The 14,861-nt window shown below is 45.6% G+C and overlaps 1 protein-coding gene across 1 annotated transcript in view; it reads left to right on the forward strand.

The window, feature by feature from the left end:
• Nucleotides 1–1,696: 1,696 nt before the first annotated feature.
• The window catches only part of GALNT11 (polypeptide N-acetylgalactosaminyltransferase 11), a 45,578-nt gene continuing 32,413 nt past the window's right edge, over nucleotides 1,697–14,861 (forward strand). The window contains exons 1-2 of the mRNA XM_073581562.1: nucleotides 1,697–1,852; nucleotides 2,109–2,429. Coding sequence (XP_073437663.1) covers nucleotides 2,147–2,429 — 283 coding nt within the window. The 5' untranslated portion in view covers nucleotides 1,697–1,852; nucleotides 2,109–2,146. The remainder of the gene's footprint in view (nucleotides 1,853–2,108; nucleotides 2,430–14,861) is intronic.

The following is a 14,861-nucleotide window of genomic DNA, read 5'->3' on the forward strand; positions in this document are numbered from 1 at the left end:
GTGATACAGAAACCAGTACATTTCTGATATCAATGCAGCTAACAACAGTCAAATACAAAGGGGGAATAAACAGGGGTTTGGAAGCAACTTACTGTACATGTATTTTTTTCGCAAGAATGTAGACAATCACTTAATAAACTGATTTGCAAAGTTTTCAATTATCATTCCAAAGTGTGCATGTGTACATATACAGTATATATACATATACATAACTTGAAATGGGTGTAGGTCACAGAGATGTCTCCCACAGTAATTACACATTTAGGCAGGAATCATACTCAGAAGCAATGACAGTCGGTGTGTGTGTGTGTGTGTATATATATATATTATAATAATAATAATCTTTATATAGCTCCAACATATTCCGCAACGCTTTACAGCATATATATATGTATATATAGAAGTATATATTTATATGTATATATATTTATTTGGATTGTGAGCCCCATCAAGGACAGTGCCAATAATGTCTGTAAAGCGCTATCGAATTAATGGCATTGTATAAATGAGTAAAATAAATAAATATATATATATACACACTGACTGTCATTGCTTCCGAATATGAAAAGAGAGAGAGAGAGAATTTTTCACGATCCCGGAACGGCATTCGGGGTTAAGAATGTTCCCGGAGAAAAGCTGCACGGGCCTGCGCAGTTGAAAATAGCGGACCGTCAACAAAAAAAAACGTTGCAGAGTCCGTCTCATCCGCCCGGGAGACGCTAAAATATTGGCGGATCCGTCAAAAAATGGGTGTGACGGACGACCGTCAGTCAACATCCGCCACTAATGTAAGTCTATGGGGGAAAAAAACGGATCTGCCCCTTTTTTGGCGGATCCGTTTTTTTTCAGAAATTGGCGGATTTTGACTGACGCCAAAAAACTGATGTGTGAAACAGGTCTAAGCAATAGGCGGCTTTGGAATTGCGACTTTTTTACAACAGAGAGTTTTTATTGAAGATTCTGATGCTGGAACTCCCTCCCTCTTCAATAATGGGGTCCCATCTCATAGTCGCTGTCAGAGGGGAGGTGTTTGCACAGGCCTGGCTCTATCTATAGGACATGTGACGTCCTATTACCAGGCCAGTCACTGGCCACAGCCGTGAGCTGCTATTGATTGGCTGCAGCGGTCAATACATCCCGATGGTGAATGTCATCATGCGCATCTGGTAGTAGATGATTTTGCTCCTTTTATTTTTCAACCTCTTCTAATTTTTGGGATTCCCCAGAGACCCCCTTTATGGTAACACTACAGTCACCCACCCGAATCCACACCTCTTTTTTTGCTGCATAAACCTGTGGTGAAATAGGTGACAACATCGCGCGGACCTGTATCATAAGCATCCAACTCCAGCAATTTACACAATACTGGGGCAGATTTAATAGTTATAACTGTGTTGCCATAGTAACCGATCACAGTGCAGTTTTCCTTCTACGAGTCCACATTTTTTGTGTGTAACTGAACGTGAGCAACAACAAAAAAACCACTAAATGATTGTCATTCCTCACATTCCCCGCACATTCCATTTAGGCTCAATTAACAAAAAAATGACCGATAAAAAAAACGAACGACGGCCATTTTCTCGTAGCTCTGAACCAATACAATCTGGGCGAGCGGGCTAAGCCAATATGTCTTCCTACAGGAGACAAAAATGCGAAGATCAATTCAGCCTCTACAGTACAGCGGAATGAAGCTCCCAGTGAGCCCCGCCCAGAGGTGACGTCACGCAGCCGATCCCCCTTTTTTTTATTTTGCAAACAGCTTTGCTTCAGACACGGCGTGAGAGGCGGAGCTTATAGGATTTGTCCCTCTGTGGGCGGAGACTGCGACCAGTCACTCTGAAGGGGGCCCCAGGTAAGCGGCTCGGTGAAGGGCCCCGGAGGGTGGTCGCAGCGTGTGGCTGCTGGGGGGCTCGGTCGTGGGTGTTACACACAGGGCAGCTGTGGAGGCTGCAGCCACACAGTAGCCTCCCTGCAGGGTGACCCGGTGACACATGGACATCTGCTGCTGTGCAGTGACTATGTGAGCTGAGGCTCTGCAGGGCACTGAGGGGGACATTACTCATTACTGCTGCTGTTATTCTTAATACTGTTTTTTGTGATTCCGGCAGGGACGTGAGAATGGCCCCTGGACGATGCTAGGGTTACCATGGGCAGCGCCGCGCTCCGCTGTTTCTGCTATGGCTGCCTCTTCACCTCTGTGACCTGGACACTTCTGCTCTTTATTTATTTCAACTTTAGCGAAGAGAGCGCCGGCGTCAGACATGTGCCCGTCAAGGGGCTGGAGCCGTACAAGCCGTACCCCAAGAAAGTGTCCCCCCGCTTGTCCCGGGAGTCGGCCGGGATGGAGTCCGATGGATCTAACAAGGGTCGGGCCGGAGATCACTTAGGAAACTTTGTGGAAACCAATGGCAATTTCTCCCCGGAGATGGGTAAGAACGCAGAACAACGGATCGCATGTGCTTAACGGGGTTGTCCAGGATTTTAGAAGAACCCCATTCCCCTTCCATTTTTTTTTTCTTATTCCCTGGGTCCAGTGCAGAGTTTCCGCCGCTGTTGCCGGTGCCTGTTATTCTCTGCAGCGCTGACATTACGTCGGCGAAAGGCACTGCAGCCAATCTGTGAGTTCGGTGGCTCTGAGCGGCGCACAACGTCTACTCATGCTGAGCTCAGTGATTGGCTGCAGCGCTGTTGACAATAACAGACATCTGAAACAGTGGCCGACTCTCCGCGTTGGACCTAGGGAGGGGGAGTAAAGCGCATTTAATATTTATTTTTAAACTAACTGCACTTTGCGACAAGTATTTTCTGAATGACAGTATGGTCAAAACAAGCACAGTTCACCACCGGTCCTGCAGCGAAGATCACTCATATCGGTCCTGTGACCAGTGCTGCCAATCATTGGCCTCAGTGGTACAAGTACTGCCCTGGCCGGACCGCTGTGGCCAGTGAATGTTATATATGATGTCACCGCTGCAGGGACCACGGCCGTAACCACAGTGGGTGCAGGGGTGGCAGTCATCCCTGGATCCTGGAGCCTAAAGGGTGTGACAGGTCAGTATGAGAGGACCAATACTATTAGAGACCAGTTCTTCTTGGAGGGGCCCTATTGGACATTTTGCTTCAAGGTATGTAATTGGCAGGGACCACCCTCTGGGGGATTAAGTAGGTGAGGAATCCTTATTTTGCGTTGTGTTATATACCATTTTGATTCTTTGTTCTATGGTTGAAAATTATTTTAAAGTGGTATTTAATTGTTGGAAAGAAAGGGTTAATAGTTCCAGTCCCAGTAGTGTTTATCAAAATTTGGTTGCCAAAAGCTCATCTTGGAGACAGAGAGGGGATCAGTTTGTGTGCATATGACTATAGAGCAGGCCATAGGCATGAGATGGTAATCTGCAGATGATTAATTTGGCAGATCCAGCTAAATCTGGTGAGATCCCTACAATCTGATTTCTGTAGAGGTTGTATGCATTAGGCCGGGGTCACACTTGCGAGTGTAATGCGAGAAACTCTCACATCAATACCCAGCACTGCCGCTGACACTCGGAACCGGAATGTGCGGCTGCAAGTATTTCTCTGCAGCCACATACGCCGTTCCGAGTGCCGGGTATTGATGAGAGAGACTCACAAGTGTGACCCTGGCCTTAGAATGACTTCAGCCGTCCAGGTGTGACTGTTAGGGTGTGTGCACACGCTGCGGATTCTGCTGCGGATCCGCAGTGGATTTGGTCCTGCGGATCCGCAGCAGTTTTTGCTGCGGTGTACAGTACCATTATAATCAATGGAAAATTAAATCCGCAGTGCACACGGTGCAGAATTTTCCGTGCGGATTTGCTGCGGTTTCAGAACCGCAGCATGTCAATTCTTTGTGCGGATTCCGTTGCGGTTTGGCACCTGCTCCATGGCAGGTATCAAACCACAGGGGAAAACTTCAGGCTAAACCGCAGAAAATCTGCAGATGAACCGCAGGTCTTTTGACCTGTGGATTTGCACAAATCCGCGCGTAAAATTCTGCAGGGCAATCCGCACATGTGCCTAAGGGAGGATCACAACATACTGCTTGTACTGGCCGGCGGCTCTCCCGCCCCGTGTGTGTCGGCTGCATAGAAAAACATGCCGGCACTCTAGGGTCGGGAGAGCCACCGATCAGTCCAAGCATTACACTGCAATTCTCGTCCAAGTTATACGGCCGTCTGACTTTTCCCTTAGAGTAAAAACCATACACGTGTCTCCTGATAACAGCTTGATATATACCCACAGGAGACGCATGGGGTCGGTCTGAGCATCACTGTCTATACTTCTACTGCGTTTCACAGATGACAGAAATTGAACTTAAAGGAGATTTTTTTTTACACTCAATTGCAGATATTTGAGGCCAAATCCATATTTTTTTTTTTAAATTGCAAAATATTTAAGGAAAAACACTTCTTTACTTTTAAAGGCTCTTAGTTTCCCCTGGTCTTTGGTCATAAATAAGGTGAGAAGAACTAAAAGAAAAAGAGAGTAGAGTTAGCTTCCCATCAGTCCATCATCGCGGGTCAGCTGATGGATTCTCAGCTCATTCTGCAACCAGCAAAAAACAGCAGTGTAATGTAGAGGCTCTAGAAGGCAAACGCACCAACATTTTTAATAAAACCTCTTTGCGCAAATTATTTTTAGCCAAAATACATGCATTTAAGTAGGAACAAAAAACCCCATTAAGGCCCCCATACACATTAGAATAAATTTGTCTGAGCCCACTGGAATTGTTGGGCTCGGCTGACAGTCTGATGTGTACGGGAACCTCCCCACTATATTAAATTATAGCACACACACAGGAAATAATCTAGGCAGCTTAGAGGGGCGGGCGACGTTTGCGTTGGGTTTGTCAGCTGGGTGGGGGGGTTCCCAGGTCAGATATGGGAATCAGGTGAGAGGGTTGTTTGCATGGAGCTGATGGCACCTGGAGATGAGCAGAGACTATGACGGATGTATGGAAGTCAGGAGTAAGCGCTGCCTGCCTCCAGCTGTGTAGTTGTTAGAGAAGAGGTAGTCAGCACGGCTGGCACGAGTCCTAGTCACCGCTAATCTGCCACAGAGAAATTGGCATGAGATAAATGGGATTAGTCATACCTGGGTTGTAGCTCTGGAAATGCACAGCCTGGCGCTCATGCCGGCTACTGATACCTGAACTTACTAGTGTGATCTCTACATGGAAGATTTGCAGTTAATTAAAAAAAATAACACTCTGTATTTTTACTTTTTCTGATTCTGCACAATGTATTTTTCCTATATATGTTTTATTTGAACCTTTAAAGGGTTATTTTCATTTCTGGTAGAGACGGTCATCACACCGTCCTGGCTCCGTCCACCGCAGGGGGAGCTATGGAGACGACCAAGAGGGGCCGAGCTGTGCTGTATTCCTTAGAAATCAGTGGGGTCCTGCAAAAGGTGTCGCTTTCAGGGGTTGGCCAACTTGGATGTTATGGGGGCAATGTTTTATATGTGCATGTAATATGGTGAAATTTCTTAAAAAGATTTTTGAGAAGTCTGACATGCTTGAAGATGATTTTTCACCGTAACTTTTTGATGGAGGTTTTACTGGGATGTCCAATCTAACGTTTTGCAATATTTCTCCACTCTTCCTCATATAGTGGAGCCCTGATTAAGTAAAATGCACATATGAAAAGGGATATCCAAGTGCGACTAGCCCCTTTAAATGGCATCAAGTCCATTTTGACTTCTAGCTACATTTGGTTAAGTAAATACCAGCAACTCCTTTACAGACTATTGTAAATGCCGAACAGATTTGTAGGGAGTTGGATTTTCCCTACAGCCTGTTATCTCTTACTCCTAAAGGGCCCTTTACACATAGCGATATCGCTAGCGCGTCACCGATTTTGTGACGGAGCAGCGATATCGCTAAATGTGATACCCCCGACCGACCCCCCCCAGATATCACTGATCGCGCGAGATCGGCCTGGTCCATTTCTTGTCGTCGGCTTCCTGCTGGCGCCGACGAGCAAGCCATGGACGCAGGCGGAAGACGGACACCCTCGCCGCGTCTAACAGGTGAGTATCGACCGCCAACCGCTGCTGCATCGCTAGTGAGATCTGCCTGTTTGGCAGCTCACTAGCGACCATTTAGGCCTGTTTCACACGTCAGCTTTTTCTGTCAGTTGGAATCCGCCAAAATGGCGGAAAACGGATCCGCCTGCGTACGGACATCAACGTGTGCCACCGGAGAGAGAGAGATTTTTCTCAGCCGCCAGATCGGGATTTAGGGTTAAATTTACTGCAAAGGCGATTCTGCTGGGCACGTGCAGTGTAAAGTGCGGATCCGGACACCCAGAAAAACGTTGCATTGTCTGTCCAGTCTTGTCAGCGGACGCCAAAATCTTGGCGGATCCGCAAAAAAACGGATCCAACGGATGGCCATCCGTCAAGATCCGCCGGTAATGCAAGTCTATGGGGAAAAAACGGATCCGCCAAGAAAAATGGCGAATCCGTTTTTTTTGCAAAACTGCGGATCTTGACTGATGGAGACAAACGGAAGTGTGAAACAGGCCTTAGCGATGCACCAGCGATCCTGACCGGGTCATATCGTGGTCGGGATCACTGGTGCATCGCTAAATGTAACTGGGCCTTAAGGCTAAGGCGAGTATCTCCATGATAAGAGATCTGTTATTCATGCAGCCCTCCATTATATTTTTTGTAAGCTACTAAAGGGTACTGGGACACATTATCTATCATTCACACCGCACACCACTTTAAAGAGAATTTGTCAGTAGGACAACCCTCCTAAGTTGTCTATGTGGTCTTGTAGGTCATAGGAAGCTGAATAAAATGACACCTTGATATCTGCGATTCAGTGTTTTATTCCAGAGAAATCCACGTTTTTCTTATATATAAATTGACTGTTAAGAGCTATGGGCCGGACATAGATCTCCCCGAGAATCTGCCTCCAGAGATTATTTTACATATAGGGGGAGTTATCAGTGTGATGGCCACTGTCTGCTCTCCTGATCTCACTGCAGAGCTGAGTGTGATTATAAGGGCTGTATTATTTAGGCAAATGCTATGGTTTTGATGGATAGTACTTGTCCCCGTGTTATTCTATGGGGCCGTACATATGTGTGTTTTTTTTTTTTTTTTTTTTTTTTTTCTTCAATCAGACCTCGTTGGTCCCAGGGAAATAAATCAAACATGCAGGATTTGCCTCTGATAATCGGAGAGCACTTGCCCATTAACGTTTATGGTTCTGTGGAAAACACTGGACCACACTCTTGAGTATGGAGAATTTTTTTAACTTTTTCTAATAGACAGATTCTCTCAGATGGAGAACAGATGGACGTGTGACCCTATCCTGACACATCTTGCAGGTTCCTTTCCGCTTCCATCTCGCAGGCAGACAGTAGTGTTGGAATACAGCAGGGCTGTGAGAACTGCAGCTGCTAACATGTTTGTTATGAAGCAAAGTTCAGTTCTACTCTTCTGTGTTAGTTGCATGTCTCACCCTGGTAAGTCCCCCTTTTTCTTTAAAATAATCTCTAAAGGCCGATTCTCAGGGAGATCAGTGTTCGGTCCATAGTCTGGAACAACTCATTTACATATTTTAAAAAAATCAGTGGAATTCCCTGGAATAAGACATCAGATTGCAGACATTAAGATATCACTTTATTCAGATTCTTATCACCTACAGTGGGGCAAAAAAGTATTTAGTCAGTCAGCAATAGTGCAAGTTCCACCACTTAAAAAGATGAGAGGCGTCTGTAATTTACATCATAGGTAGACCTCAACTATGGGAGACAAACTGAGAAAAAAAAATCCAGAAAATCACATTGTCTGTTTTTTTTTCATTTTATTTGCATATTATGGTGGAAAATAAGTATTTGGTCAGAAACAAGCAATCAAGAGTTCTGGCTCTCACAAACCTGTAACTTCTTCTTTAAGAGTCTCCTCTTTCCTCCACTCATTACCTGTAGTAATGGCACCTGTTTAAACTTGTTATCAGTATAAAAAGACACCTGTGCACACCCTCAAACAGTCTGACTCCAAACTCCACTATGGTGAAGACCAAAGAGCTGTCAAAGGACACCAGAAACAAAATTGTAGCCCTGCACCAGGCTGGGAAGACTGAATCTGCAATAGCCAACCAGCTTGGAGTGAAGAAATCAACTGTGGGAGCAATAATTAGAAAATGGAAGACATACAAGACCACTGATAATCTCCCTCGATCTGGTGCTCCACGCAAAATCCCACCCCGTGGGGTCAGAATGATCACAAGAACGGTGAGCAAAAATCCCACAACCACGCGGGGGGACCTAGTGAATGAACTGCAGAAAGCTGGGACCAATGTAACAAGGCCTACCATAAGTAACACACTACGCCACCATGGACTCAGATCCTGCAGTGCCAGACGTGTCCCACTGCTTAAGCCTGTACATGTCCGGGCCCGTCTGAAGTTTGCTAGAGAGCATTTGGATGATCCAGAGGAGTTTTGGGAGAATGTCCTATGGTCTGATGAAACCAAACTGGAACTGTTTGGTAGAAACACAACTTGTCGTGTTTGGAGGAAAAAGAATACTGAGTTGCATCCATCAAACACCATACCTACTGTAAAGCATGGTGGTGGAAACATCATGCTTTGGGGCTGTTTCTCTGCAAAGGGCCCAGGACGACTGATCCGGGTACATGAAAGAATGAATGGGGCCATGTATCGTGAGATTTTGAGTGCAAACCTCCTTCCATCAGCAAGGGCATTGAATATGAAACGTGGCTGGGTCTTTCAACATGACAATGATCCAAAGCACACCGCCAGGGCAACGAAGGAGTGGCTTCGTAAGAAGCATTTCAAGGTCCTGGAGTGGCCTAGCCAGTCTCCAGATCTCAACCCTATAGAAAACCTTTGGAGGGAGTTGAAAGTCCGTGTTGCCAAGCGAAAAGCCAAAAACATCACTGCTCTAGAGGAGATCTGCATGGAGGAATGGGCCAACATACCAACAACAGTGTGTGGCAACCTTGTGAAGACTTACAGAAAACGTTTGACCTCTGTCATTGCCAACAAAGGATATATCACAAAGTATTGAGATGAAATTTTGTTTCTGATCAAATACTTATTTTCCACCATAATATGCAAATAAAATGAAAAAAAAACAGACAATGTGATTTTCTGGATTTTTTTTTTCTCAGTTTGTCTCCCATAGTTGAGGTCTACCTATGATGTAAATTACAGACGCCTCTCATCTTTTTAAGTGGTGGAACTTGCACTATTGCTGACTGACTAAATACTTTTTTGCCCCACTGTACATGCCCATGTACACACCCCTGCCAGATTGCCTCTAAGTGTTTACTACTGCTAAAACTTTTAGAACGTAGTCACATGGTGCAGTAAAGATGCATTTTTTTCCCCCATATTTTTATAAAAGTTTTATGAAAAAGCACAATTTGACAGCACTGTGTAAATCTGTGTTTAGGGTATATTCACTCATTATGGTCATGTAGCAGTGTTTGCAGCAATTTTGAAATGACCACCCCTGTCTACCTGCCACGGAGGCCCAAACTACCCAGGTCCGGCTGCCTCAGAGGTATGGCGTCCAATTTGGTTCACTTCTGCGCCATCAGTGCCTATGGATGCCTTTGCCTTTTTCTAGATTCCTGTGATATCGTATCACAACAGGTCAGGACATTGCAGGGGCCTGGTAAGCTCCCTAGGGTGCCGGGCAGAGTATTGCTGGCACAGAAGTGAACACTGCCCCGATCTGACTGCCACAGAGGACCGAACTGGACGCTGAACCAGGGCAGTGCCAATCTTTTTGTCCATCTTTATTTAGAGTACTGAAGTAGTTTTCCAAAATTTTTAGACTGTGTGCGAACAGTAGAGAATGTTATAAAATAATACCGTATATACTCGTATGTAAGCCGAGATTTTCAGTCCATTTTTTTGGGCTGAAAGTCACCCTCTCGGCTTATACATGAGTCAAATACCTGGGGGTCGGCGGGGGTGTCAGATCATACTGACGCGTCTCTGCAGCCCCCCCCTTGCTTCTCCCACAGTCTCCCTTCCTTCCTTCAGCGGTCACGTGGTACCGCTCATTAAACTCATGAATATGCGCGCGCCGGGGGGGTTGGGGTAAGTATATCCAATATTCACCTGTTCCGGTCCATCGCTGCTTGCTGCTGTCTGCTGCGTCCGTGACTTTTAGGCAGTAGAGGGCGCGATGACGTGGTTAGTGCGCGCCGCGCCCTCTGCTGCCTGAACGGTCGCTGACACAGGATGCGGCAGACAGCAGCGATGGATGGGGACAGGTGAATATCTCAGGTGCTGGGTCCTGAGCCAGCGGCAACACCGGCACCTGTTCCCCATAGCGCGCCAGTGTCTCCGCCTGCTCAGGACCCGGCACCTGGCCCCCAGCGACGAGAGTGGAGTATGTCATTTTTCTCTGCAGCAGTGGAAGCAGCATATGGAGCCTATTCTATGGAGCTTCTTATCTTATGGGGCAGCATATGGGGCATAATCTATGGGGCATTTTATGGGGGCATAATCTATGGGGCATTTTATGGGGGCATAATCTATGGGGCATTTTATAGAGGCGTAATCTATGGAGCATCTTATGGGGCATAATCTATGGGGCATTTTATAGAGGCGTAATCTATGGAGCATCTTATGGGGCATAATCTATGGAGCGTCTTATGGGGCATACTCTATGGAGCGTCTTATGGGGGCATAATCTATGGAGCGTCTTATGGGGGCATAATCTATGGAGCGTCTTATGGGGGCATAATCTATGGAGCGTCTTATGGGGGCATAATCTATGGAGCATCTTATGGGGGCATAATCTATGGAGCATCTTATGGGGGCATAATCTATGGAGCATTTTATGGGGGCATAATCTATGGAGCAGCATATGGGGCATATTATTCTATGGAGCATCTTATGGGGCCATTATTAACCTTTGTGCAGCATTATATGGGGCGTATTTTATATGGAGCATCTTATGGGGCCATCATGAACTGTATGAAGCATTATATGGGGCTCCTGATTCAATATGAATATTCAAAAACATTTAACCTACTGATGTCTCAATTTATTTTACTTTATTCATGTATCTATTTTTATTTTTGAAATTTACCAGTAGCTGCTGCATTTTCCACCCTAGGCTTATACGCGAGTCAATAAGTTTTCCCAGTTTTTTGTGGCTGAATTAAGGGGGAGTCGGCTTATACACTAGTATATACGGTAATATAATTTCCCCTTGAATTCCCCCTTTTCGCTAGCTTGCCCCAGTGATGATGTCTGTCATATGCGATACATAAAAACACCTCTGCTGAACCAATGATTGACTGCAGTGGTCACATGCACTCAGAGGTCGCAATAACGCCTGTCTGGGCGTCTGACGCACAGGCAGGCGAAAAAACGCCTTCAGATTAGTACGATACGTCCACGGGACGCATCATTCTAAGCTACAGTGGCAGCGAGTTGGACGGAGCTGGGGAAAGGGCAGTATCAGATGTTGCGGAGCAACTCACGTCATCGCGGCACGCCCTCTGTGCTTGTCTCTCAGCGGGTGGTAGCGTGCAGCAGCGGCCGTACGGACACGTGACCCGCGCGACTACGTCATCGCGGCGCGCTCTCTCTGTGCATCTCAGGGTGTGTAGCATCAGTCAGCCTCTCCGCGGCCAATGGCAGCCGGGGGCAGGGCTTGCTGGCTGTGCGTTATTGGCGGCATGTGACGTGGGCGTCACTCGTACGGTGGTCAGCACTATTATGGAGATGGGGGTGCAGTATACGTACTCCTCCGTGGTGAAAAATACTCCTCAAAAATATTGGGAGTATTTTTACTCCTCTAAAAAATATGTAGCGCGACCTCTGCATGCACTATTAGTCCCTACTGTTTGATCACATTCCTTACTCTGTGGCCACTTTTTAAAAATTCTGGAGACCCCCCCCTTTAATCAGAATGGTTCATTAAATGGGTATTCCAACCTTTTATGGAATTTCCATAAATGCCTGATAGATGTGACACTATGAAAACCCACGTAGTAGGAGGCCACAGCATCTAGGTGGAGAATGAGTGGGCGCGTTAGCGGCTCATTCACTTCTATGAGAATTTTGGAAACGGTTGAGCAGTTGCTCTCAACATAGGTGGGACCTGTATTTATCTGAAATTTATGGCAAATCACCCCGCCTAAAAAACACCCCTGTCACGACAACCCGTTTGTTTGTATTGGTAACTAATAGTGTGGGCAGCACGGTGGCTCAGTGGTTAGCGCTGAAGCCTTGCAGTGCTGGGGTCCTGGGTTCGACTCCCACCAAGGACGACATCTGCAAGGAGTTTGTATGTTCTCCCCGTGTTTGCGTGGGTTTCCTCCGGGTACTCTGGTTTCCTCCCACACTCCAAAGACATACTGATAGGGAATTTAGATTGTGATGATAATGTGTGCAAACTGTAAAGCGCTGCGGAATATGTTAGCGCTATATAAAAATAAAGATTATTATTATTATTATTATTATTAAGTGTGGATTAAGACCACCATGGCTGAGTGTGCCACTCTTAGGCCGCCCTTATGTGTATATCTGACCACATCCCACATGGAAATTTAGAATAAACCAGGCTGGACAAACAATCTCCACATATCTAACTAAAAGCAGTCGCCAAATGGCAAACCACTTTTCTGGCAAGCACTGGCTGTTTTGTCTCTGATGTGTAGTTTCGCTACAAGCATTTGTACGTCCGTTTTGCTCTTCTCCCACAATGACACATTACATAGGTGGATGGAGACCTCCTGTTGTCACCCAGTGCATGGATGTCTTCAATGTGCAAAATCAGAAGAAAGCACAGACCTCATGATTTCAGGACAAAATTCGTATGATGAATCTCTGGATTTCACTGTGGTTTTTCTGTTTTTAAAAAGGGAAACACTGTAAAGAGGAAGCAAAATCTTGCAATTTTCACTGAACGTAGACAGTCTCCTAACATCATGTTCACGGGCTCATCAGAAAAATCTTGCGTGGTATAAACGGGCAGAGAATGACTAATGTACAGCTACCGAGAATGGCAGATCCACTCCTATTCTCTCAGAAAGTATCTGATCTGCAGTACCCAGCAGAGGCTGCTACGCACTTGAACTAAAAACATTGGATTAGTTAAAGTACAGGGTCTCACCCTCCATCAAAGCATAGGTCATGAATATTGCTTGCCTTGACAGCCCCTTTAAGGCTTGCCTCAGTTTGCACAATACTGTTGGAACTAAAGTAGGACTGAAAAAGGTTTTACATGAAGCAAATAATAATTGGTTACTAGAGGAACACATTTGGCAGAGATCTCTAGGAGTAATGCTGTAACGCTTTTAAAAGCAGATGCTTCTTTTGCCTTTGCAAGAGTCCAGATTAAGATTGCTAGCATTGAAGTAAGCCTTTGTAAGAGTGTGACCGGAAATTATTATTAGCTGACATGTCACAAAGTGGGAGCCTTGCCTAAAACCAAAAGCTGTGCAAGTCATTTCTTCTGATGAGTCCAGCTCTTTCATGGGACTGCTACTTCTTGTATCCCTATGTATTTTAGGTTAGATTCAGTCCACGTTCTGTATGTGGACCATTGTGCCACGTATGTCTGGACCTTGCAATGAGTATTTTGTTGTATTATGCACTGATCAACATCGAAATTGCAACACCAAGAAGGAAAAGTTGTGGAATTATGGAAATCACAGGATCGATAGACATGTCAGTGATCTGCAATCTAAAAAATTGAAACAGCATTTTCAGAAACATCTCAATTATTCAGTACGGAGTATGAGTGCCAGACACAGAAATACCCACACCTGTCTATCAGTGAGGATATTAATGGTTGTCTGAGGAATGTTCTGCTACACTGAATGCATTTGGGAAAATCATCAAGATCCGCTGCTGGCAGCTTCCTTTGCAGTTGCTGATCAATGATATCCAAGATGTGATGGTAGACAAGTCTGGAGACGCTCCAGGCCATGGTAGCACGTTTAGGCAACACAGGCTGCTCACAGCAACATGTGGCCATCTTTTGTTGTGTTGATTTAGCCAGACTACTGGTTCCATGATTGATCCATTATGTACTGAAAGTGAAAATGAACATCACTCACCAAGACTAAGGTCTATCAGAGTCTACACAAACCATCAGAAGGTGTTTGTGCAACATTGGCTATGAGCCAGACATCCAGTTACAGGTGTTCCATTGACCTCACACCGCTGCTCTCAAAAGCTATCTTGGCGCAGTAGAATATGCAATGGAGGCGGGAAAGATGGTCTCTTCTTTTTCAGAGTTGAGTCCTGCTTTTGTCTTCTATGCAATGATAGCTGGAGATTGGTCAGGAGATGACCTGGCAAATGCCATAAAGAAGCCTTCACTATGTAACATCGCACCTGTCCTACTCCTAGTAATTATAGTGTGGGAAGAATTAATGTATAGTAGTAGTAGCTAGACCTCTCTAGTCTTCATTCCAGGTACACTAACAGTTCATTGTTACATCGATTTGGTCGGGGAACAAGTAGTACGGCCATTTTTCCAAAGTATCCCAGGAGCCGTTTTTCAGCATGAAGGCAACAGGCCGCATCTTGTTCATAGTACTGTGAGCAGCCTGTGTGTCCTAAACATGCTACCATGGCATGAAGTGTCTCTGGACTTGTCTCCTATTAAACACATGTGGGATGTCATTGGTCAGCAATTGCAAAGGAAGCTGCCAGCAGCTGATCTTGATGATTTGCCCAAGTAAATTTAGCATGGCAAGACATTCCTCAGACAACCATTAATAACCTGAAGAAAGGATGGATGGGGTTATGTATCACGAGATTTTGGCCAACAACCTCCTTCCTTCAGTAAGAGCATTGAAGATGGGTTCTGTCTCTCACA

The sequence above is a fragment of the Dendrobates tinctorius genome, unplaced genomic scaffold (genome assembly GCF_039654945.1).
Source record: "Dendrobates tinctorius isolate UK_male_01 unplaced genomic scaffold, ASM3965494v1 ptg000070l, whole genome shotgun sequence".
NCBI classification, from domain to species: domain Eukaryota; kingdom Metazoa; phylum Chordata; class Amphibia; order Anura; family Dendrobatidae; genus Dendrobates; species Dendrobates tinctorius.